Here is a 26,074-nt window from a genome sequence, read left to right as displayed (position 1 = left end):
CCAAGTTTATAAATGCACAAGGCACTTTACATTTCAGTACTCTTGCCAAAGTATCACTTACTGCATCGCTCCCTAAATATAGTTTTTTAAAAAGAGTTTTTTCTTATTTTGCTTTGATCAGTAAAATAAACTTTTAAAGATTGTTCTGGGATGGGGTCCAGCTTCTGAGGTAAAGAATGGCCGGGACTCAGGCATGATTCAGTAACAGAGTGTTCAGTAAAATTAGCTTGACAGTTCTTAGGCCTGCTGTTCGATAGCAAGAACTTGACCAAGTTAAAATGGATGATGGTGCTGGCCAGACCAGCATCGGCTTTTGCTTTTTAACAAATGGAATGTCAAGGATTAAACAGCAAGCCGTATGGAGAGGAGGGTTGTGGAGATGTCTCTGTATTAGGGAAGCAAATTAGGTCCTTGGTTTTGAGATCAGCCCCCAGCCCCTGTGGAGAGTCAGCCACCTGGTTGGGTCCAACTTAGGCTTAAGGCTCTTCCCAGCCTGTCCTACCATTGGGAAGCTTTTCCAGAGCTTGGCTTGGGGCTTGGCTTTTCTTTCAGATTTCTTGTCAATATGAAGTTCTGCCATGTTTTTTGGCCACATTCCCTTTAGAGATTCTTATGGAGAAATGGGAATGCTACCAAACTCCTTGTGGCAATTCCCATGTTCCATAGTTGGAAACTTGGGTCCCGTTTGTTACATGAGCTACTTGGAATTGGTCTGTTTTGTTCCAATGCCCAAGCGTAGTGAGTAGTATTTGTGATACTTGCTTTTGCAATTAACAGTCTTGGTGAAGTTATACCTCACACAGGAGATAGGCTTCTGCTTTTAGAGTACTTGTTCCTTAGCGGTTTTTTTCCAATCTAGATGAAGCCTTTCCCCCCACCCAGTTTGATTAATTGGAAGCTTACAAGGAGTGTTAGTGTTTTGTCTTATAATTACTTGTGCTTCAGCTAATATTTTGACTTTCTAGGACTAAGTAGATTAAATCATTCATACTGAAGTGTATAGACTGTATTTAAAAAAAAAATACAGCCAGGTGCAGTGGCTTACGTCTGTAATCCCAGCACTTTGGACAGCTGAGGCGGGCAGATCACAAGGTCAGGAGTTCAAGACCAGCCTGGCCAAGATGGTGAAACCCATCTCTACTAAAACTACAAAAATTAGCCAGGCACGGTGGCAGGCACCTGTAATCTCAGCTCCTGGAGAGGCTGAGGCAGGAGAATCGCTTGAACCCGGGCAGCAGAGGTTGCAATGAGCCAAGATTGTGCCACTGCACTCTAGCCTGGGTGACAGAGTGAGACTCCATCTCAAAAAAAAAAGTGTGTGTGTATGAATAAAGAAATATATATTTACTAGCTAGTTAGAGCATTTTCTTTTCCTCCTTCTCAATTACTTTGGGGTATTACTGCCCTCTGGCCCCACATGACTTTTTTTTGTCTGGGGCTCCATGAGCTTAGTATGATGGCGGTATCTGCCTGTAGTGACGTCTACTGACACAAGCCAAGTTTATCAGTTGTCAATCCTTGTTGCAAGATTTGGTTTGGAAGCCAACACTAGGAACCCATGGTGCTGCTGACCCACACAGACCACTTAGGTTCAACTTGGACAAATTAGAAGAACCTTCCCTAAGCGTGACCTCTCTTTCACTTGGAACTGCTCACGCTAGAATCGTTTATCACCCCCGCCCCCGCCACCTACCATTAGAAGTATATTTATTCAACCTATTTTTAAATAATTGGCACCTCAGTATGCACTTACTTTAAAACTTGCTTAAACACGGCCGGGCGCGGTGGCTCATGCCTGTAATCCCAGCACTTTGGGAGGCCGAGGCGGGCAGATCACGAGGTAAAGAGATCAAGACCATCTTGGCTAACACGGTGAAACCCCGTCTCTACTAAAAAAAAAAAAAAAAATACAAAAAATTAGCTGGGTGTAGTGGTGAGCACCTGTAGTCCCAGCTACTCGGGAGGCTGAGGCAGGAGAACGGTGTGAACCCAGGAGGCGGATCTTGCAGTGAGCCGAGATTGCGCCACGGCACTCCAGCCTGGGTGACAGAGCGAGACTCCTTCTCAAAAACAAAACAAACCAAACAAAAAACAAAAAAAAAGCTTGCTTAAACACAGTGAAGATCGCAGTAACATCTCTCTGGATGAATGTTGGTGATGATGATTTAATATTTGTCTTTTCCTACAGAAATGCTGCTCATGGATTCTCCCTTATTCAGGTGGACAACACAAAGGTTACCATGAAGGAAATCTTACTAAAGGCAGTGAAGCGAAGAAAAGGATCCCAGAAAGTTTCAGGTGGGATAGTTAAATCATATTCTCACAGTAGTAGAAGCTTAACCCTTATTAAAAGGGCATAGGGTGTGTGTGTGTGTGTGTGTGTGTGTGTGTGTGTGTGTGTGTGTGTGTGTGTGTGAGAGATGGCTGGCTAGATTGTTTCAGATGTCATTGCTAGAAGGTTTGGTTAGCAGATCTATGCAAGAAAAGGTGATTGTACACTGCCCCTGGGCCTCAGAAAGGGACTGGGTCAGCGGCATATGTGAGAAGAATGTATTCATATCAATTGTGGAAGTTCCTTCATTAATAATTTGTGGTAGACTCAGACAGAGCTACTTGCACTGATGATCAGTTGATGTAAAGCTGTCTTGAAAACCGAATCAGTCCTAAACTTGAATCACTGCTATTAATTTCATGTTTTCACATAATTTCCCACGGGATAACTTTTAGTTACTAATATTTGTGGTATGGGGAAGAAAAGAAAAATTTCTCTTCATCCTTATCAAATGAGGGCAACCTTTTTAAAAAAAAGACGAATAAAAAGACAAATCACTTGATGTGCACAAATAACTCCTCATTACCCAACTTTATATAGAAAATATGCTTATAGTGTTAGCTGTGAAATTTAAAGGATATATATCAGGATTGAGAAATAATTATCTTGAGAAATAGCTCAAAGATTTGTCATATCACAGACAACTTTAATATAAATCAACTCATGTATGACATGTTGATTATCTTAGCTCTGTAAATAAAGAGACTTCTTAAACACCTTTGATTTTACCTTTTGGAAAGGAAAAAAAGCATTGCTGGGGTTGAAGAAAATAGTTTTGTGCTCTTTTTAAGGGGAGGCATATAATCTGTTCCAGATTTAATTAGCTATCTTCAGATGAAAGCTGAAGTTTTAATAAAAGTTAGAAGAGATAACACAGTGAAGGACACGGATGAGCTGTCTCAAGGCCATATTCCAGGGGAACGATAAGAGCTGTAAAAAATGGCAGAGGAGAGCAATTGAATGGAGCAATGAAAATCTGATTCTCATAAAAAAGAGAGAGAGAGAGAGATGCTGGTAGGGGCGGTTGTAGATGAGACCTGCTAGCGTCTGCAAGCAATTTGGATGCTTGCCAGGAGTCATTGTTCACCCTCGGCTGTGGCGGCTCCGTCCAGATGTGCCAACTGCACGTTTCGGCTTTTGCCAGCTGACTGCGCCGTTTGATAACCAGCTCTCTGGATGCCCATCACTGGCCGCAGAGATAGAATTAAATGATGATGATCTTCCCACAAGTTGGGAGAGGAAACAATGCATATAAATCTTGATTTCATCTCAGCATGAGAAGTCTTTATCCATCATCACTCATAATGAACAAGTCGTTAGCTGGGATGAATGGTGTTCTGGTTTTTCCAAACACCTCTTTTGTTCATTTTTTGGGTGACTTTTATCCATTGCATGGGGGTCAAACTTCTTTGCATTTAGGGGATGATTGAAGAGGCACAGCCACTCCTTCCCAGTGAAAAGTGGATATTTTGGGGTTCCAGATGCCAGTCTAATAGCTTTTAAACAGCTTTAGATAATCAAAGATATTTAGTAGGCATTCACCCTTTCGGATCCTGGTTCTTTACTCTTGTTTTGTTCCCAAATATTTTATATAAAAGTATATTTGTGATATAATGCATTATATTCTAAGAAGGCCTTATTCTGAATTGTCCAAGGAGAAGGTGAAACTTTTTTAAGCTTCTTAGTAGAAATTCCACTGTCACAGATTTTTCAGACTGTGAAACTCTATGAACTTACTTAGATACAGCTGAGCCAGTATCTTTCCTTCTGTCTCCTGTCGTCTCTGTCCAATTGCATACCCGTTTTTCCATGTCCATTCCCAGCATTTATCATACACACATTTATTTATGTTCACCTTTATGTACACATTACTGCCATTTCCATCAGAGTCTTTGCCATAACCTTGGCAAAGAGTTAGGACTCGGTTATCTGAAAAACAGTGATCTGCATTATTTATTCCTTTTCATACAAGAGAAGCCAATTGAGATTGATACGTTTACATAAATTACTGTCCATTTTCTTAATCCAAAAAGCTTTTTAACAAAAGAAGCTCTTTCTGTAGCTTTAATAAGTCTGGTCTCATAAAACAGAAGGATCTCCAATTTGGTAAAGATATTTGTTTAAGGTTAGGTTGGTAAAGGCAGGGTACATCTTGTGTTTTTGAACTTTTGTATTGTAGAGTAGACTTTTTTGGAGAGTGATTAATGAAAAGAAGAAAATCCTCTTGTCATAGAAAATAACACATAGAAAGTACTTAAAAAATTGTTGGTGCTCACAGTTGGCTATGAAATGCCTATTAGTTACCCATTGTGACACATGAACTTAGTCATGAACTTGGTAGAAAGAGATGCCAGGTTAGAGGCACTCATCCTGCACTTCCTGAGCCTCTGTCACAATGACCAGCTTAGTCTTTCCAAAAATGTGCCTACCATGCCCCATGTCTGGGACAGAATTAGAGTGATCAGCCCTGTCGTCAAACAGCTTTTACCTGATTGAGTACAGAACAGCACTTGTCTCTTTGCTACCCTTATTGAACGTCAGTGAAGAAGGGGGGAAATACCACTTCGGATCAAAATACACATGCCATGTAGAGTCAGTAGTTATCACAGATGTTAGTTGTGCTAAAACAAGATTTCAGAAATCCTTTGATAGGCTGACAGTGAACTTGTTCCTTGCCCACAGACATTTCTCTTCTCTTACCTTTTTTCAGACTGACTACACAATTGTTTGTTTGATAATAATAATAAATTTGAAGCTTAAACATTTCATTATTAAATCAAAATGTAGGCCTAATGGCAGTCCTAATATTTGCTCTCTTGTCCTTCAGTCTGGCACTCCTTCCCCAGTTTTCATTTGTGAAAAATCAGAAGGTGGTAGGTATTTGCTTGAGCAAAAGAACTCTTCTTTGTTTAGGTAAATAGCTTTGTCAATTGAAGCCCTTAGGGTTTCAAAATCATTTTGCTTTTTAGGATAGACTATCATTTACAGACACTTGTAACTGACCTAAAATTTTGATTTGCATTATTTGTAATTATTTCATCAACTCAAAACTATGAACACTCTATGGGTTTTTTTCTATTAGTATTCATGATGGAAAGAATATACTATAGTAGTCTTTTCACAGTATGTTTCAGTCAGTTCTCTGCTAAGGTCTGTTTTTTATGCCTATTTTTAAATGTCTCTTCTAAAGTTTCTCATCAGCCTTTCATTTTTTTTTTTTTTTAACTGACCTACTTGACATTTGGAATCTACCTGCATTGGCAGGAAGTCCCTACTATTTAAGAAAATTGTGATTGGAGAATCCAGTTTTAGACGAATTAGATGAAGCCTCTTTACTCATGTTAACAGTTGGGTGGGTGTGTTTTTGACACAGTAAAGAGTGGCTTGTCAGGTCCCTTGATTTAGGCAGTAAGATATACTAAGCTGTTATTTAGTGAATAAAGGCCTTAATTCAAGTTCTCCCTCTGTCAAGCTTACCCTCACAATCAGTGACCTTCTGAGTTTCTTAGTACTTGTTGGTTTAAAAATGCAGTTAACCATCAGCCCTTCCCAGCCTTCTGAAGCATTATATTGGGCATGACAGAGACACTGCTGAGAAATTGATCAATTTCAATTTTTTTAACATTGACACAGAAATATAGATACCTCTAGATCTACAGAAGAGAGAGCATCAAAGTGGGGTTTGCTAAGCAGAATAGTTTTCCGCATAACTTGTCTCAGTAGTCTCATGAAATAGAGGTGATTTTCTGTATTATCTGTGGAAAGATTGAACAGGAGCATCTTAACTTTTTCTTATTCCTGTCCATTCTTTTGATATGAAAGAAATTTTTATTAGTCTGAAGATTCTTTTAAAAAGTTCTTACAATATTGTTAATAAGCCTAGTGATATTCATTCCTACTTTTATAAAATTTCGTGTAGAACTTGAAAGAAAAGTGTTAGCTTTGTCAAGTGGACTGTCTTCTAACTCTATATCTGTTTAGAATCACAGAGCACCTTATTGCTTGCTAATTTACTTTGTTTTCCAAGACCCTTAGAATGTCACCAGTGAGATAGTCTACGGGGCTTCTCAAACATTATTCCGCCAAGTACTACTAGGAGCCGGGGGGAGTAAACATGTACAACAGGGTATGGGGTTCCGGTCTGAGGGACAATGATGGCATCATTAGACTCTTAAGTTGTATCTTAAAAATTTCATGTAAAATGTAAATATCGATCCATAATGTATCTGTGGCTATTTCGTACATTCACTTATGTGCTCCCCTGTGTCAGACCTAAGGAGGACCTTTTTCTAGAGCAAGAGTATACATAAGGGGCTGAGAGGGAGAATAATAGGATGCAGGGGAGCTCTCTGCATCCTGTAGGGTGTTCGGGGAGCCCCTCTCTGAGAAATTGACGTTTAAACAATGACCTTCACATTTAAGTTATGAACAGTTTAGGAGTAGGGCAGGGACAATGCCAGTCAAAGCAGTGGCTTACTATATTTTAATGTAAAAAGAACATTTAAGATTACTTTGCAGTTTAATTTACTTAACCCCCCCACCCCGCCAAAAAAAAAAAAATTGTAATAAAATTGACCCTTTAAGGGAGATAAAGCAGGTTCCCTGCACAGTAAGTGGCACCGTCATCTACCCATTCACCTGAGCCACATATCCAGCTGTCAGTCTTGAATTTTTCCTGCACTGCCTCCCCACATCTTATCCATTAGCAAATCTTATCAGTTTTACCTCTAAAATATATCCTGAATCCATTTAGTTGTCTTCATCTCTGTTGGATGGGTCCAAGTCACCATGACTCTCCACCTAGACTGCTGAAATAGCACCCTGGCTGGTTTTTCTGCTTGTGTTCTTGGCCTGTCTCCAGTCTGTTGTTTACACAGCAACCAAAGAGAGATTTTAAAATACGAGTCAGAGCATATCTGTTCCAAACTCTTCAGTGACTTTCAGTTCTGTATAGAATTAAATCCAAATTTTTAACCACCGTGAAATACACTGAGGCCCAAAGAGGATAAGAGACATACAGAGAGTATGAACACAAAGAAATAAAAGAACTTGAAAGAAATGGAGAAAAAAATACAGAGTTGATGATTGCCTTATGACAGAGGGATACCGATCAGGAAGAGACCCTGGGCACCCAAGGCCATGGGGAGGTGCGGAATTTAGAGCCTGTGACCCACTGTGGACCTGCTGTAGTAGACTGGCTGCAGCAGGGTCAGTCTCCATAATACTACACACAGTAGGCCTTACTTTCATGCCAGATAGACTAAGAAAGTTCTATACAGATGAATTTATTATTTATTAAGTGTATTTTAGTCAGGCACAGTAGCTCACACCTGTAATTCCAACACTTGGGAGGCCAAGGCAGGAGGATTGCTTGAACCCAGGAGTTTGAGACCACACTGGACAACATAGTGAAACCCTGTCTTCACAAAAAATTTAAAAAATTAGCCAGGCATGGTGGCACATGCGTGTAGTCCCGGTGACTCGGGAGGCTGATGTGGGAGGATTGGTTAAACCCAGGAGGTCAAGGCTACAGTGAGGCATGATCACACCACTGCACTTCAGCCTGGGTGACAGAGCAAGACTCTGTATTGGGGGGTGGGTGGGTGTTATTTTAAAGGGGATTTGTGTGCCATGGGAGGAGTTGGTCTTTCCAAAAGGAGGACCCCTTCCAAGGACATGGGAGCTAATAAATGGAGTGCCTTGGTGTACCTAGAAATATTATCTCATTTAATCTGTACAACATCCCTGGAAAGTAGATTTTATTATGCCTGTTTTGAAGATGAGGCTTTAGAAATGTTAAAGGTAAAGGAAAAAAGAGGTGCATCTTAGAATTAAAGACCTATGGTAACTGTTTATGTAATGATGTACTTCTCTGAGCCTCACCTTCCTCAGCTCTAAGAGGTTAAACTTGCCCAAGTTTCCTCAGTAAGTAAATGGTGAATCTAAATTGGAGCCCAGGCTTTTTTGACCTCAAAGCCCATACTCTTTTTATTTGTACCATGTTGCTTATTAGAACCCTAATGGGAGAAGAAATTTAAAATTCTGTAAACAGAAATGTTCATTGATTCTGAGATCTAAATGCACTAGGGAAGTGCAGCATTTAAAGGAACCCTGTGGTGAATCTGGATATAAAGCCAGGAATTCTTTTTGTAATTGCACAATTTAGACAAATTGTATTGGTGTCAGTTTTAATGTTTTATGTCTAGCTTTCTTAAAGCAACATACACCTGTCCTAAGCTGCCCTTGGAAAAGGGAAACCCATATATATTTTAGATGGAGTAGGGTTTTTAACACCCTTCTAGCCTGAAATGCCCTCTGAAGGCTAATGTAAGCTAAAGAATCTTCTGGCTATAGGGTTGAACAGAGAGTCCTACTTCATGTGCAATTGGTACAGAAAATCCAGTATTCTTTCTTCTATCAAAGTAGAGTTTGTAAGCCAGGGACACAGATTTGTGGTTTCCTTATGCTGTAACAGGTAATCCTTAGAATAAACACTGAACAAATGAATGAATGGATGAAAAATAGAACTGTTTAAGTGATCTTTGTCAAAAAAAAAAAAGGCAGTAAATTCTGCAGACAGTTGTTCCTCCTTATGGAAGAATAAATAATCATGATGATGCCACTCATGCATAGGGGATGAATAGGAAACAGAGACCTGATACTCAGTATCCAGTGACCTATTGGGAAAATGCTACAGTAAATTAGGGCTGCTAAAGTGTTTAAATATGTGACTCAGAAGTGCCCCGGGCAAGGAGCTCCCAGTTCAATATTCCTGCCTGCCTCCTTTCTCTGCTTCTTTATCTTACTGTTCCATCTCACCTGAGCCTCTCGCTGTCTGGAGTGCTCTGAGGCTCCTGATGGATCTTCCCAAATATAGAGCACAGCACATTGAAGATGGCATTGCAGTCAACTATTTTATCCAGAAAGCCTAGAAATTTAGAGAATTTATGTCAAGCAAAAATCTTTTGGAACCACTTTAGAGACCCAATTATTTTAGAAGGGTGTTATGAGCTCTCACAACTGCCACATCAGAAAAACTTGAAATATATCATTTGCCAAAACTATGTTTGACCAGCATTTACTCTTCCTGCTAGTCGCTAATCTTTCAGAAGTTCCTTTTCCATTATAAAATCTATTCATTCACATCATCTCGGCAGTCATAAGTGTGGATTCGGTTAATGAAAAAGCAGACTGAAAGGAAGAAAAAAGACATATGCCCCAAGAGGCTATGTGGTGGTATGGGAGACACATACATACTTAGAAGTCAGACAGCCTTCTCCTGGGTTCACTAGGGTATGATTCTAGAGCACTGCCAATTTAATAATAGCTTCTCAGGAAATAATACTACATTACATGTACATATTGATTGTAAACTGCATCCTGATTTTATAAATGTTTTAAAAAATGAAAATCTATCTCAGAATTAAGAAATTCTGGAAACTGTATATGTGTGTAATGATATACTTAACCTCTCTAAGCCTCACTTTCCTCAACTCTAACATGGAAGAGGCTGAGCGAGGATTAATCAAGGCACTGGAGGAAAGGGCTATGTGTGCTCTTAAGCTCTGTGTGGCTCTGAGATGCCCTGTTTAGTTCAGCTGTCATCAAATGCTGCCTCCTCTGTGCCATGCGGCCTGCTCTGTGCCATGCTGCACTAGAAATCAGGTGGAAAACCCAATGAGTACACATAAAAAAAGGGATTAAAATGTGGTAAATTGTCAAGCAGATGTATATAAGCTACTAAAGCAGCACAGGTAAGGGAGTCCTACTTGAAACTACTGGGTTGGGTAGGGGACCGAGAAAAGATGCTCTGGGGTGATTTATTTGATGGCTTCTTAAAGATTAATTAGAACTTTGCCAGATGGGTAAATGAGAAGAACATTCTAAGTAGAGGAGACAACATGTTTTGAGATGTAGTCACAAAACATAGAAGTTCCAAATCACTGGAGCAGGAAGAGGGCAGAGGGTAAGCTACAGAAACTAGGCAGGGCCAGATCCGACCAGGCCAGGCCTGATAAGTGAGCTTAAAAATAGAAGTGCATTCATGTTTTGGGAGCTTGTTTTGTAACAGGCACTGTGTAGGCACTAACAATTTTGTAAAGACCAAGAAACGGTTCCTGCTCTCAAGCAGCTTTCTGTTTAGTTGGGATAAGCAGGCAATTATAATACCATGCAAGGGATACATGGAAGTAAGTATAGGGCCTGGGTGCACATGGGAAGCAGGGAGCCCTACTTCCATCCTGGGGAGTCAGGGAAGACTATCCCAAGCTGAAATCTGAAGATGAATAGAAACTAGGCAGGTAAAGAGGGATGGGAAAGAGTGTTCAGGCTGCTGTGGTCATCAGGGGCTAGGTCATGTCCGTATGTAAGCTGTGTTGAATGTGAACTTTATTCTGATGACAGAGGGGATCTATTGAAAGAAGGGCAATATATAATCAGAATTTCTCTTAGAAAACACTCATCTGCATTGTGCAAATGAATTAGAGGCCAAAGAACGTGAAGCAGAGACACCAATGCAGAGGCTCTCAAGAAATCTGTCCAACAGATAGTGGAGCCCTGAATTAAGGCGTGCAGAAGAGTAGAAGCTACTCATCGGGAAATGGAGGGATGGACACTATGGTAACATCTGATTTCTTTCATTAGAGCTAAATGCACAGTTTGGGAGAACTGAAATAGCTTTGACCTGTGGCCAGATCTCCTGGAGTTAATATCAAAAGAAGGTAGTGGCATTTAAGGATATTTTTAAAATAAAATTAAATACTTGTTGGGGAAGAAGCAAACATTTTAGAGATGTGTGAAGTAAAAAATGAAGGTTTCCTATAACTTCCTTTGGTGTAAATCCTTTGGCTTTTTTTTTCTTCAGTTCACATACAGATATACATATAGGTTATACATTTCATGTGGACAGGATTCCTGTTGTTTGTTTTTGTTTTTATTTTTTAAATCACTTACATATTCAACATCTGTCAAGGTACCTGTCAAATAGTATACTCAGTAAATGCTTGCTAAGTGAACTCATGAAAAGTGCATATGTGTTAAGGTTTTTAGGGTAATTATGTCACACAGTATATATGATATTGCATTTACTTTTTTAACTCAATATGTCATAAGCACTATTCTATATTAGAGTGACCACACATTTTATCTTCCTAATAATTTATTCAACTTAGCTCTCTATCGAAGGATGTTTAGATTATTTCCAAATTTTCAGTATTACAAAAATATGCAGTGAACAATCTTGTTTGAATATTCATTGCATATTTGTGCTAGATTTTAAATATGGATTGCTTGTCAAATATTTATTTAAAATGTTGAGGAAAACAAATTGCCTTTCAAAAAGTTTATGCCTGGCCGAGCGTAGTGGCTCACACCTGTAATGCCAGTACTTTGGGAGGCTAAGGCAGACGGATCACCTGAGGTCGAGTTTGAGACCAGCCTGGCCAACATGATGAAACCTCGTCTCTACTAAAAATACAAAAATTAGCCAAGTTAGGTGGCAGGTGCCTGTAATCCCAGGTACTCAGGAGGCTGAGGCAGGGAGAATCGCTTGAACCTGGGAAGCAGAGATTGCAGTGAGCCAAGATCGTGCCACTGTACTCTAGCATGGGTGACAGAGTAAGACTCTGTCTCAAAAAAAAAAAAAAAGTTTATGCCCATTCTTTGACATTCCAAGAGTATGTGAGAATGCCCTTTTCCCCAGCTCCTTACCAACACTGAATGTTATCAGTCTTTAATTTCTGCCAAACTGATGGTTAGCAACCAGTATCTCATTTTAATTTGCATTTCTGGGTCTTTATTGTCATTTAGTATTTTTAAATGTATTTATTAGCCATTTTATCTTTCTAAAAGATAGTTCTTTGGTCAGTCACGACTATTTTAATGGGAAAGAGGATTGAGAAAAAGCCTAATTTCAGAATACCATTTTTAAGATGTGCTCCATAGTTTAGAATACAGCTTGTCCCCACCTCACTTCCCCCTACTTCCTGCCAAAGCAGGTGTATATGCATACACACACACACACACACACACACACACACACACACCCCATCATGTAGAGAAATGGATCACGCATCTAAGCCACACAGCTTCACTTGTTTGCGTGCTGGCCCTTTGAGCACCAGCAAAGCTTTTGTTTATATGTTCAGAAAAAGCTGTCTAATAATTTACCAGACTTTAATCCACCTCCTATTTGAGAACTTCTGTTACCTGATTGCTTTGTTATCAACACTAGTTTAAAAAACAGATTTTTAGTTAAATGTTTATTAAATACTTTACTCTGGTGCATGTACATAGCACTTAGAAAATGCATCACAATCTGGAAGTCAGAAATATAGACAAAAACATTGTTACCCCTTAACCGATTTATTTTGGGGCAGCAGATCTAAGGACACGCCTGGCAGCATTATGAACAGCAGTGGCACCAAGGGCAACTGTAGGGGGTTAATGGGGACCCTGCATCATTCCTTGCCATGTGCCTGGTGAGTAAACTAGAAGTTTCTGGGAATGGTAGCAAGTGGGGAAAAGGCTGCAACCAACAATCAATGTCACAAAGTGGGGATGACTAATTTGCTGAGGAGACCGTTGAGACAGATGTTTAATTAGCTGAAGTCAGAGTGGATAAATTGGGAGATTACTGCCTATGCAGAGAGATGCCTTTTCCCCCCTCATCTCTTTTGCAACTGCTTTTTGTGTGTGTCCTTACTTTTCTTTTTGAAGACAATATCCTCAGATTGGAGAGAGGTAGGAGAAAGGTAGAAAGTACCAAGGTAATGATTCCAATTTGATTACATCTACTGAATACTTACTGTATTCCAGGTATTTTTGTATTTAACCTTTACAAAAGACCTTGTGAGATGGGCATTATCTCTTTTTTATGGTAGAAAACCAAGGATATATATAAATATAGAGAGAAAGAGAGGACATGGAGTGCATGTGTGCACACTTGTATGTGTTTCTAATGAGTAATAGAGGTGAGATTTGAACCTAGACCTTTTGATTCTTGAGCCCAATGTTTTTTTTCCTTACACCACAGCTTCCTCACTTAAAATGTAATGTGGATGAGGGAACTTTCTGGAGTAAAGCTAATCATCTGTATATTGACCGGGAATCTATATATTGACGGGAGCTGCAATTGCCAAGTGTGTACATTTGTCAGACTATCAAATTGTATTTGTATAATTTGTGTGTATATTGCATGTAAATTTTACCTAAAAGTAAAAAGAGAATCTTAAACAAATATTGAGCTTCAGGTAATGCTGTGTATGCTGAAGTAGTTCAGAGTGAATGTAGTAATATCTCCTCCTTGATTTGAAATACATTTTAAAAGATGGATTGATAATGTGATCAAGCAAGTATTGTAAAATATTGACTGTAGGTCTAGGTGATGGGTATATGGGTTCTCAGTGTTCAGTTCTTTCAACTTTTCTGTGGTTTAAAAATACTCATAATAAAATGGGAAAGAACTCACAAAAATTAAAAATACATAATTTAGATACTGTTGATACTAATATGAATTTCTGAATGTACAAACATGTATTCTTGTAGCATAGAAAGCACTAGGTTATTTTATTGTTATTAGCTCATCTGTTAAATAACACCTTTGAGGTCATAGTTTTTCCCATTGATCTGTGGTTTTAAGTTGCATATACAGTTACAGGTATAATAATCACCACTTACTAATACTCAAACTTGGCCAGGTGATCTGCCAGACACTTTTTTCCATTACACTTTAATCCTTAAAACAACTATTTGAATCAGTTGTCATGTTCATTTTATAAGTGAGAAAACTAAAGCTCAGGGAGGTTGCAGGACTTGCTGAGGTCGCACAGCTAGTAGGGGAATAAGGACTCAAAGCCAAATGGCCAAAGGTTGTACTGCTAGCCACTGTGGTGCTTCCTCCTACTGGATAAGGTTAGGGGGCCCACGGCTCAGTGGAAGCTGTTGCCTTTCTCTCTAGAGAGACCAAATGTCCCTGCTTCATCTGGGGGTGGCAGCAAGACTCAGTGGAAATGGCATGGGCTTTGGAACGAAACCAACCCCAGTCCCCAGGCCAGCTGTCCCTTTTACAAGCTGTGAAGTTAGGGAAGTCATCAGCCCCTTCTGACCTCAGTTGTCTTTTCTGTAAATAGAGGTAATAATACCTATCTTGCAGGGTTGTTGTCTTAACTGAATGCATATAAAACACTTAGTCCACAGTAGGCGCTCAGTGGACATCAGCTGCCATCGTCCCTATTGCCACTATCATGCCAGGCACGCCATAAAACCTGGCTTACTCTTTAGGTTTTGGTTTACTTCCTTTTCTATCCATATGATTTGGCTTTTGCCTGCACCTTTTGTTTTCCAGTGAATTAAGTCTATAGAAAGCTTTTACCTTGTGGTAGAATGAGCCTTTGAATTGTGTTTGAATTAGAATCTGCTGGAAGCACACTTTATTTTGAAGAAGGAGAAAACTAGACCCAGAGAGTCAACTCAAATGTTTGTTTTACTAATAAGTGAACCATACCATGTATCTATAGGGATGGATTAATGGTCACAAGGCTTATTTATCAGATAGCTTTTGTCTGCAAATTTAACTTCCTATGCCAAAGATTCTGGAGACAATGTGAACAAACTGTAATTGCCTGTAACAAACACATTTATAAGTAAATTTTAAAAGTCTTTGTGTTCACAGTTTAGTATCTCACAGACCCTGTTGCTGTTTCTCAGAAAACGTTTAAAAGAGGAAGTATACTTAAATATCCATGTGATTTTGAAAATGAAAATGCTTCTATAATTACAGACAGGATTAGAGTGTTCCATGTGCCCATTACATCCTCCAGCCTCCATGAAGAGTCTCAGTCTGCACCAGAGGAAGCAGAAGGCCCTCTTTCTTCGGTCAGGCCATTGATGTGTTTATCCTGTTGGTAGCTGTAAGGAAAATTCTTCTCTACCAGGATTGATTTTAGCTACTTTCTATGAAAAAACCCTTGCTTTAGTAGAGTTACCCCACCACAGGAAACCAAGGACCTGAACCACCCAACTCCTGTTCTGCTGCTTACAGAGGCCTGATACTGGAGCTGTTTTACTCCCATAAGCAATGTAAAAGGCATTTTAAACAACTCCAATAGTAATTTTGCATAGTTCTTCCTTTTTGAGTAAATTACAAGTAGTGGCACCTTCTGCCACATATCTGCAACAGCTTTAAGTGCATTATAAAGAAAAGAAGAAAAATAGCTAGTCAGTAAGGGCATTTCTTTTTCTGCCTTACATGACAATAATGTCCTGAGACAAAGAAGACTTAAAATCAGGAAAATGGCATTGGATTAGCACCATAAGGCAGATCTGGGGAGAGGATGTATCAGCATCTACCTCTCTGGTTACCTAGCTACTAATCATAGTATGGCAGGCAGCTAGGTGTATAGATTCTACTGTGTCATCGAACCAATTTTTCAAACAGAAAGTCAGTGAGATGTGATTAAAGCCCAAGTGCTGCAAAAGATACAAGGTGGTCTATTGGAACTCCTCAATCTTCCTGGAAACTGTCACCACATAATCACAGAAATATCAAATCATAGCAAAACTTAAGCTTTCCTTTTTTCGCCTTGTTTTTCTTTCTTTTCTTTTTTTTGGCACACTACATTTAATAGCAGAACAATGTGAATTAAGATAACGTGTAACTTAAGTCTAAGAATCCCTGAGGGTCATGCAGATCTCTCAGGTACAGTGTGTCTGAAACCTAACTTACCGTTCAATGGAGTCTTGGCTACATTTCAGGTAGTGAATAAGGATATAAGGGTGACAGTTGGGTGATCTCAGAGAGCTAACATTCTAATAGAGGAGATGGCCAATAAACAAAGCAACAAAACACATTTGATAGGAATTCTTGCTCTGGCTTTTGTTAGTCCTTCCATTTTCTTTCTTTTTTTTTTTTTTTTTTGAGACAGAGTCTTACTCTTTGTCACCCAGGCTGGAGTGCAATGCATGATCTCGGCTCACCGCAACCTCCGCCTCCCAGGTTCAGGCAATTCTGCTGCCTCAGCCTCCCAAGTAGCTGGCACCACAGGCATGTGCCACCACGCCCGACTAATTTTTGTATTTTTAGCAGAGACGGGGTTTCACCATCTTGGCCAGGCTGGTCTCGAACTCCTGACCTCATGATCCACCTGCCTCAGCCTACCAAAGTGCTGGGATTACAGGCGTGAGCCACCGTGCCTGGCGGTCCTTCCATTTTCTAACAGAAAAGACTTCTTTGAGTCCTCAGGTTTGGGAGTTCCCCTCCTAGATGGAGTCTCTCTGGCTCCCAGGCTCAGGTATAACTTCATTCTTTCCACTCGTTTCCACGCATCTCCTAATTGGGCTACCAGCACCCCTCCTTGATGCAGGCAGGGAGAAGTGGACAGGGCAGAAAGGGCTGGGTAAATTCATGAGCAGTAAATGACTCCATCAACACTGGCCATCAAGGGAAACAGGCCATGTTCCAGTCTTGGAAGCTGGGAAGGGACACTAAACCTCTCCAGAGATCAGTATCCCTCAGCCACTTAGGCTTGTGGCAGAGGCACCACGGCCCTGTCCCCAGTAAGGTCCAAATACACTGATCTTGCCAGCTGCTGGTAAGCACCTTGCAAAAGAAGAGAATGAGAGCCCCCCCTTTTCCTTGAGTACAGTGAAAGCTCCTTTTGGAGAGGTAGGTTCCTTATGGTTTACCAGCACCGCAGCTCGCCCAGGGTTGGTGGTTAGCACATTCGTGGAATGAACTAAGATGTCGTGAAAACCAGTCCACAGCTCCTAGCCGCTTGTCTCTCAGCCAGCCCACACCTGAGGCCACCACTTTCTGTTTAGGAGTGGATTCACTGTACTTTGGTTATCAGAGACCAAACTCCCTCGGAGAATTACATCATCAAATGAAAATGTAAATGTGTTTAAAATGAAAGGCGACGCGCATCCGTTGAAATTAGTGTTGCTGCCCAGGTTCCCGTAATGATATGGATCTCTTCTGAGTCCTTGGGGAGCCAGAGGAGTATACCAAAAGCAGACATTTTAAACACTGATAGTCACGTAAGGGTGCCCAGCAGGAGGAAGTTACTGCAGGAAGCTACTGTATTGCAGGAAAAGAAAAAAAAGTAAAGCAAACTCAGTTTCCAAAGGGCGTGTGGATGTGTGTGAAAGAGAGAGAGAGAGCGCACAGCCTAAGTCCTCATTCTCTCTAAGTTAATAGATATTGTCTGATATTTATAATAACTTATTTAAGTAGTTGAATGGGAATGTTAATAAAAAATAGGAAGGTGAGTAACAGAAATCACGCACACAAAAAAACTTAAACAAATTGCCTATAAGGAGGGACTCAAGAATGGGACAGGGAATTACTCTTTTTTTCATCGTAGGACTTAACAGCATTATTTACTCTTAAAACTATATGTATGAGGCCCGGGCGCAGTGGCTCACGCCTGTAATCCCAGCACTTTGGCAGGCCGAGGCGGGTGGATCATGAGGTCAGGAGTTCAAGACCAGCCTGGCCAAGATGGTGAAACTCCGTCTCTACTAAAAATACAAAAAATTAGCTGGGCATGGTGGCATGCGCCTGTAGTCCCAGCTACTCCGGAGGCTGAGGCAGGGAACTGCTTAAACCTGGCAGGGGTGGAGCTTGCAGTGAGCCGAGATCGCGCCACTGTACTCCAGCCTGGGTGACAGTGAGATTACGTCTCAAAAACAAAAAAACAAACAAAAAAAAAACCGCTGTATGTATGAATCCCAGCATTTTGGGAGGCCGAGGCGGGCAGATCACGAGGTCAGGAGATCAAGACCATCCTGGCTAACACAGTGAAACCCTACCTCTACTAAAAATACAAAAAATTGGCTGGACGTGGTGGCACACGCCTGTAGTCCCAGCTACTTGGGAGGCTGAGGCAGGAGAATCGCTTGAACCCTGGAGGTGGAGGTTGCAGTGAGCCGAGATCACACCACTGCACTCCAGCCTGGGTGACAGAGCAAGACTCTGTCTCAAAAAAAAAAAAAAAAAAAAAGGAAAAAAATATGTATACTACTTTGATTAAAGTTAATTTTTAAATTTTGTTAAAACAGCTTACTTTCAACTTCTGGAGCATAGAAGGATCTTTCTTTCCTTACTTATGTGGACTTTGTCTATTTGAAAACGCCCTTTCTCCTAAAAGCAAACCATTCATTTCATCATGTTGGATGTCAGATTTTCTGAGAACATCATTATTAAATAGTTGTTTCTTATTATAAACGTTTTCAAACTTTTTAAGACCAAAATGTTATATGAGTATAGTCAGTGTATTGTGATTCTGCCAACACTTTGTCTCTGTGACCCATATTTTCCGTAGGTTAAAGCATAAGCTATTAGCTGGATACTCTGTCCCATTCTAAGGATGACTAATATCTCAAATATAAATGAAAACAGCTGCTTTTCCATAACATTAGAGTCCCAAACAGCTGTCACATGTACATTTTGACATTCTTACTTCTTTTTAAATTGGGACAAAAATTAGTTTACTGGATTTGCTGATCTAGTTAAGTGTATCATCTAACTTCTGTGGAGAGGTACAGAAGAGGTCATAGCAAAGTCCATGGAGCCAGCATGCAGACATCCCCAAAGGCTTGAACTTACTTAAAATGTAAACCCTGTGATGAGACCCTTCTGTGCCAAGAACATAAGGTCTGTAAGGGCCTGGCAGTGGCTGCTGCACCACTGCCACCTTTGCCAGCAAGCCTGAACCTCGGCAGACAGCCATTGTTCTCTGTTCCGCTGAAGAGATTGTGGAGTACCACCCTGTTGTCTCCTGAACGCCTAAGTCAGTGCATTCTCCTCTTTTGCGACCCTTGGAGGATTTATTTCGGGAGGTGGCTGTTGCAGATCAGAAGATCATGCCTCCTTTATTAGCTTAAAACTGGTCATTCTCTGTCTTTGAGCTCCTTGCTTTAGTCTCCTCTTCAATAAAATAAGGTCCCAACCAAATCATAGTCTTCTGGTTGATAGCCTTAACTGTGGAGCTTAGTTAAGACCTGGGTTGTAGAAGACCTACCTGGTTCCACCCCTGCTCCTGTTACTTTTCCTTTTTGTTTTTGTTTTTTTTTGTTTTGTTTGAGATGGAGTTTTGCTCTTGTTGCCCAGGCTGGAGTGCAATGGCGCAATCTCAGCTCACCACAACCTCCGCCTCCCAGGTTCAAGCGATTCTCCTGCCTCAGCCTCCCAAGTAGCTGGGATTACAGGCATGTGCCACCGCGCCCAGCTAATTTTGTATTTTTAGTAGAGACGGAGTTTCTCCATGTTGGTCAGGCTGGTCTTGAACCCCCAACCTCAGGTGATCTGCCCACCTCAGCCTCCCAAAGTGCTGCGATTACAGGCGTGAGCCACCGCGCCTGGCCTCCTGTTACTTTTTCTAGCTCTCTGATAAGTTTCTTAACCTGTTTGAACTTCATTTTCCTCATTTATGAATGAAAATAATAATAATGTCTTCTTCATAGCATTATTATGAGAATTAAGCAGAGATCCTTGCAAAGCACCAAGGACCCAGTAAGTCTTTGCTGTTACTATCTTATCACTCAGTAAATGTTAGTCCTGTCCCCTTCTTTCAGTTTCAGTCATGAAACCTAGTCAGACTCACAATTTTGTGGTCTCATGCTCTTTTTATATGAATATGACTGCTTTGAGTTACAGTTCAGAAGAGACTCTAGCTGCTAAGGAACCCAGCTCAAATTGAGTCCACATATTAGGTACAGCCCAGAATGTGTGCATCTGTCTGCCCAGCTGCTCATTTGGGCTTTTCCAGGGGTCCGAGGCCCCTTGTCAGAGCAGCAGAGCATCAGCAAGAACATAGGAGTGCACGTGTAGGAATGACCTAGCCTTCCTCTGGAGCACCCTGCATCTGGAGCAGGATATGCAGAAGGGTTAAAAGCTGGAGAAACTTTAGTCATAAATTTTCTTTTCAGCAGGACTTCCCAGGGAACATCTGACATTAGCAGAGTGGAAATGCTGATTGGCCTGGGAGTCAGCTGAAGGAGACAGGAACTGCAGTGGAAGCTGCTGGATTTACTGTTATTAGAAAGGCAAATGGAAAGCCAGCAGGGCAGCCCAGCTCCCAGATAATAGATCTAACAAGAAGGAAAACTCTGAGAAAGGAAAATGGCTGACAGCCACGTCTCCTCTTCTGCCATCTTTCCCATTGCTTTTACCTTTTTGTTTGTAGCACAAAGAGAAGCAACATCTTCGATTGTAAGTCACAATTGGCTTAAAATAAAACAGGATATATAATTCAGCTTCTTATCTGTTTAAGATAAGAAGCTTGAGAGTTGAACATGGCAAAATGTGCAAAATTGTATTAATGTATTAAGAAATAGTTGCTATTTATTGAGCACTTATGTGCCAAACTAAGTGCTTTACATGTGTTATCTCATTTAATCTGTATAATAACCACATGAGTTAGAAATTATCATCATTCCCCACTTAGAGATAAGGAACCAGTGCTTAGAGCACTTAAGTAATTTCCAAAGGTCTTATGAATTGGTGGTAGTGCTTGACCCCACCATCACGGTCCTACCAACCTAGTAGAAGGTACTGAGGGGAGAACTTAAATGGCTGTTATAAAGCTGGACAGGGTAGTGGTAATTAAAGTGCTGGGAATATATTTAGGGCAATCTAAATCTATGCTCCTAGGTTGCAGTCCTCAAGCCTGGCCTCTTTACTTATGTAAAAAAATAAAAAATAAATAAATAAATAAGTACTTACCAAGGCTTGTGTTCTGACTTGAAACACAACCTCATTTGGCACAATGGTTATTAGAAGGAAGATGGGGCAGGCAGAGAGAAGCCCTGTTGGCAGGTGGAGCCAATCTCTGAAGGATCTGGCCCCCACAGCAGGGAACAGGGCAGATGGGCAATCAGCAGTGGGGGGCCATAAGGACAGCGGGGGAACTGCAGGTCCTGGCAGCAAGGACCAGGGAAGCAGATGATGCTCAGCATCCGGGGGTGGCCGTACCAAGAGCCACAGCTTATCCAGGGTTAGATCACAAGGGCAACAGGTGAGTAAAAATCCCATTGTCAAAATTACCTATAGGAAAGAAAAATCTCTTTAAAAATGCCCATCAGAGGCAATGTAATTTTTCTCATTAAATTGACACAGCTTTTTTCTCTAGCATCATAACAGCTAAAAGTACATATTTTTAAATGCTAAAATCAAATTTGTTCTAGAAAGACTGAGACACTATCATCTACCCATTTAATGCAGTTAGTCACTTATCACACATTTACAAGGTTCCATAGTTGCAAAGATGATTTCTGGACTCCTGCCTCATATTCCCACTCTTGGGGCTCATTGGATCACTGAGAGTCATGGCAAGTGGAATTCTCCCAACTGCTTAAATTGTGCTCTTGGTCAGGTCTCTCCCTCTTTTTTTCCTCTTTTCTACCTAGCAAGTATGGTTGAATTCAGATAAATTAAATGTATGATTTATGTACAAGGAAATCCAGGCGGGCAGGCAGCATCAGAGGGCAGGGCAGGATTTTCAGAGAGGCACACTGAGAACCTAGCATGACACCAGGCCTGAGGGCAGGATTGGGCCAGGAGCAAGGACAGTTACCTGAATGAGACGTAAAGGCCAAGGCTAGAGTTTTTAAAAAGGAAGCCCTGTTGTTGGTTGGCTGGGGATTGTAAAAATCCTATTGCCTTGAAGCAGAGCCTGCAGACGTTAACTGGTGCAACTTTCCCTATTGTGGGGGAAGGAAGGAAGCCAGTCTGGGACTCTGGTTGGGCCTGATATCATGGGGTCAGAAGGAGAAAAGATAAGACTTAGGGGATAATCAAAAAAGGAGGAATATGATTTTGACAAGCTGAAGGAGTCAGTCTGGGTGAAGGCAAGGGCACAGTAGTGACATGGAGGTAGGAAACCAGGACATATATGCACTGAACAGTGAGTCTAGTTTGGGTCATAGAGGACATAGATGGACAAGAAATTAGGATGGATAGAAAGCCTTGAGAGTGGGGTAAGGAATTTGCATCTAAACTAGTAGCCTGCAAGGAAGTTGTGAAAGGATTGTATGAAAGTGATACCTTGAATCTACCAGAATTTGGCTCTGGAGAGCACTCTCAAACAATAGGGTGAAGAGTGGTTGGCTGGAGGCCAGAAGAAGGTTGGGAAACCATTACTGCGGCCTGAGTGAGAAGGAATGCAAGGGAGATGTATTAAGTGGGTAGAGTCTGCAGAACTTGGGAGCCGATTTAATGTCAACAGCAAGGGGGAAGGCTAAGAAGTATTCCAAACTTGAGAGTGCCGTGTTCACTATGCCAAGTCCTTAGAGGCCAGATTCAGAGTCTTGTTCATCTTCATATCTAGTGTCTAGCTCATGACATAGCACATGGTAGGAGTTTAGTACAGTTTGATGAACCAACTGATTTAATTCATTGGGTGAATCGTGGTGTCATCATTGGAAGCCCAGTTACAAGGAAAAAAAGCTGGTTTGAGAATGGAAGGATGGTAAGTTTATAGTTGATTGTCCTGTAAAGTTAGAAGCAAAAAAGGGCTTAGAGTTCTCTTTCTTCCTGCAAAGGCTGGTCCAACCATTCACTGGCAGTGGTGCTTCCCTGAAGAGTTGGTAGAAGTCCCTAAAGAGGCCCTGTAGCCTTTTGTCCCACCCAGGGGTAGAGCCCCTTCCACCAGGGCCACTGGCATCAAGCTAGCCAAAGAATAATCCTAGTGCCTCACTGAATCTGCTCAAAATCCTGTCAAGTACATACAACTACTGTATTATCCTCATTTAACAGAGGAAGAGACTGAAGTTCAGAGAGGAAGTGGTTTACCTAGATTTGAATGAAAGTCTTCAGCTTCCAATATATCATAACAGAGGCTGCTGACTGAAAACAGTTGGCTCTAAGCTTGCTCTCCACTGACTCAGGCTGGAGTCACCACTTTTATATAGCTCAGAGAAGGCTGAAGACAAATGAAGTCTCATTTTTGTTTCTTCTGTTTTTTGTCCTTAGGTGCTTGTGACTAAATTCACTAATTTCACTGGCTGTCAAGGCTGTGTTAAGGAAAATGGGTTTGAACTGCTGTGGGTTTTGAGTACTGGACTGGATGTCAGAAACCTTTGCCATCATGGGAAATTCTGTCACTCTGGATTTACTGTCCGTTCCCCACAGCTAAATTCCTCCGCAGTGTGATTTAGCACCCTGGATCCCCATCAACCAGTTTTGGCATTTATTTGAATGCATTACCCCACTGGTTTCCATAAACTGTTTTACAATTGTTTAAAATAAATGACTGTTTATTTCCACAAAACCATCTGTATTTCTTCACAGAGCAACAGATAACTGTATGTAAAATTTGGTATTGTCACAGTGACTCAAGTTAAGAGAAACAACGTTGGATGGAAAAATTGGATTCTTAGGGACAATGGTAAAGGTTTCCAACCTCTCTAACAGGTGATATCTGGATTTCAAGCAGGAAAAAAAATTTTCCTTTTTTACAAATAATAGGGGACCTCCTTTCTCTAAAGAGAAGTACATTCCTGCTGGCTGCATAGTGATAGGATGTAGAGTATTAGCACTCCTCATGGTAGTGAAGGGTCTGCACCTTCTAGCACACTCTCTGCCTACAACAGCATATATGAGGCTCCTGACCAGTGGCTCCCAACCTTCTGCAAGTTTTGAAGTTTTTGGTTGTACATGTGTTACCTCTTGTTCTGATGTTGAGTGGGCTCCACTTAGGCCTGTGTGTTGTGGCTCAGATAACTTTGGTAGGATATGTGTTGGGATAGGTGGCTACTGAAGATGGACCTGGGTAAGAGAACCAGACTGATCGGGATGGGGGATTGGACCCTGTCAATGGTGGTCTTCCATTCTAGTTCCATCCATCCCTAGGAAACCCAGTCAGAGTTGGGACACTAATGGGAATCTCCAAACAGTGGAGGCATTTGGAGTCAAATGGAGGTGGAGCTCCAAGTCTACTTTGGAGGAAGAGGTAGGATGGTGGCTAAGTAGGCTGGGCTTGTTTCATCACCAGATGATCACTAAACATACCTGTATGCTGAGGCTGTCCTAGGAATGTAGGGATGCTGAAATGTGCTTTCCATTCTCAACTTGCATATATGTAGTACAAGAGGTCTTTGTAGTGTGGGTTGCACGAAGAAGTCCAGAGACAGTGGCATCTAAGCAGAGTTTTGATTCCTTGAGTGGGAAAAAACATAGACTAAAGAAGTGAAGTAGAGGGAAGATTGTTCCAAACTGAGGGACTAGTATGAGCAAAGGCACAGATGGTTGAAACGGCATGGTTTGGAGGATATTTCTGGATTACTATATCATTAGAGGGGAGGAAGATGAGGCCAGTAAGGCTGACCTGGAGGTTTCAGCCCCTCCTAGAGAACTAGAGACCCTTCTCTTTCCGAGTGCTGCTTAGAAAGCAGAAGCAGCAACCCAGGCATAGGGACAATGCAGCTAAAGCTACAGACTTCGTGAAAACCGTGAACCAGGCATCCTTTCTACTTACACGTTTTACTTGTATTAACTCAATGAATCCTTGCAACAACTCTAAGATATAGATGCCCATTTGTACAGATGGGAAAGTAATGTGCAGAAAGGCTAAGTAACTTACCCAGGATTACATAACGTGTGAGTGGTGGAGCTAGGACTTCAAACCCAAGCAGTCTGGCTTATAAGCGTTACATCATACTGTCTCAAATGTGCTGGGGTCTGCAGAGTTTGCAGTACATTCCCTAGATACACACTTTGTTAAGCTTAGGCAGGGATCAAATCCAGACCTTTTCTCTACCCACAGGCTGTAGGGATGGACTCCCGACCACCACTTATCTCAAAGCTGCGTGGAGGCTTCAGAACTGCCCTAGAGGAAGACCAGAGACATTATGGGACACCTTTGTTTTCTGTGGCTCTGGGTAGAATCCATGAGGAGGTTGGGGCGGGTGTAGTTATCAGGCCGTGGTGATAACAGGAGCGAATGTGATCTGGTCCTTGGTCTGCAGTTGTGGCCTGCCTTTGTAAACAGCTTTTGTTCTTAATTTTTTAAATTATATATATATATATATATTAGACATATATATGTATTAGACAAGGTCTTACTTTGTCATCCAGGATGGAGCACAGTGGCGTGATCATAGCTCACTACAGCCTTGATCTCCTAGGCTCAAGCAATCCTCCCACCTCAGCCTTCCAAGCAGCTAAGACAAGTGTGTGCTACCATACCAGGCTAATTTTTATTTTCTGTAGAGACGGGATCTTACTATGTTGCTCAGGCTGTTCTCGAACTCCTGGCGTCAAGCGATCCTCCCCACTTGACCTCCCAAAGTGCTGGGATTACAGGCATGAGCGACCGCACCCAGCTGTAAACAGTCTTTGTAGTCTGGCCCCAGATGCTCCAGTCAGTCCTCTTCACCTTTGCCTGCTCAGCCCCTTTAAGCAGCACTGGAAGCTTCTGTGGTCTACCTGTAGCTTGACTATGGACCTCAGGAACCCTTGAACAGGCTCTATCCCAATTTAGTTCCTGGCTCCTCAACTGTTTAGGTCTCTCTCCAGAGCCACTGAGCCTACATGATGTGTGAGGAGTCAGATGGCGTGAGAGGAGACTCAAGGAGGTTCCAGGGGCCACAGTCTTCCCTAGTCTGGTCTAGCTGGAATAATCTCTGAGATTGTTCCACCTCATTTTTTAAAATTGAATTTTTAAAATAAATGTAATACTTATAATCATCTACTGTCCAAAGCCCAAACATGATAGGCATCTATAAAGTAAAAATCAAAAGCCATCT

General features: G+C 41.4%; 1 protein-coding gene across 4 annotated transcripts in view; it reads left to right on the top strand.

Annotated features, from left to right (window-relative positions):
• Positions 1 to 26,074, top strand: part of MAPKAP1 (MAPK associated protein 1) — a 265,429-nt gene that overhangs the window by 160,189 nt on the left and 79,166 nt on the right. For all 4 annotated transcript variants that reach the window (XM_058445074.1, XM_032165139.2, XM_032165137.2 and 1 more), the window contains one exon: positions 2,189 to 2,298. In XM_058445074.1, the coding sequence (XP_058301057.1) occupies positions 2,189 to 2,298 (110 nt within the window). The remainder of the gene's footprint in view (positions 1 to 2,188; positions 2,299 to 26,074) is intronic.

Source organism: Hylobates moloch, unplaced genomic scaffold (assembly GCF_009828535.3).
Source record: "Hylobates moloch isolate HMO894 unplaced genomic scaffold, HMol_V3 SCAFFOLD_10, whole genome shotgun sequence".
Lineage (NCBI taxonomy): Eukaryota > Metazoa > Chordata > Mammalia > Primates > Hylobatidae > Hylobates > Hylobates moloch.
This window is presented reverse-complemented; position numbering and strand designations above follow the sequence as displayed.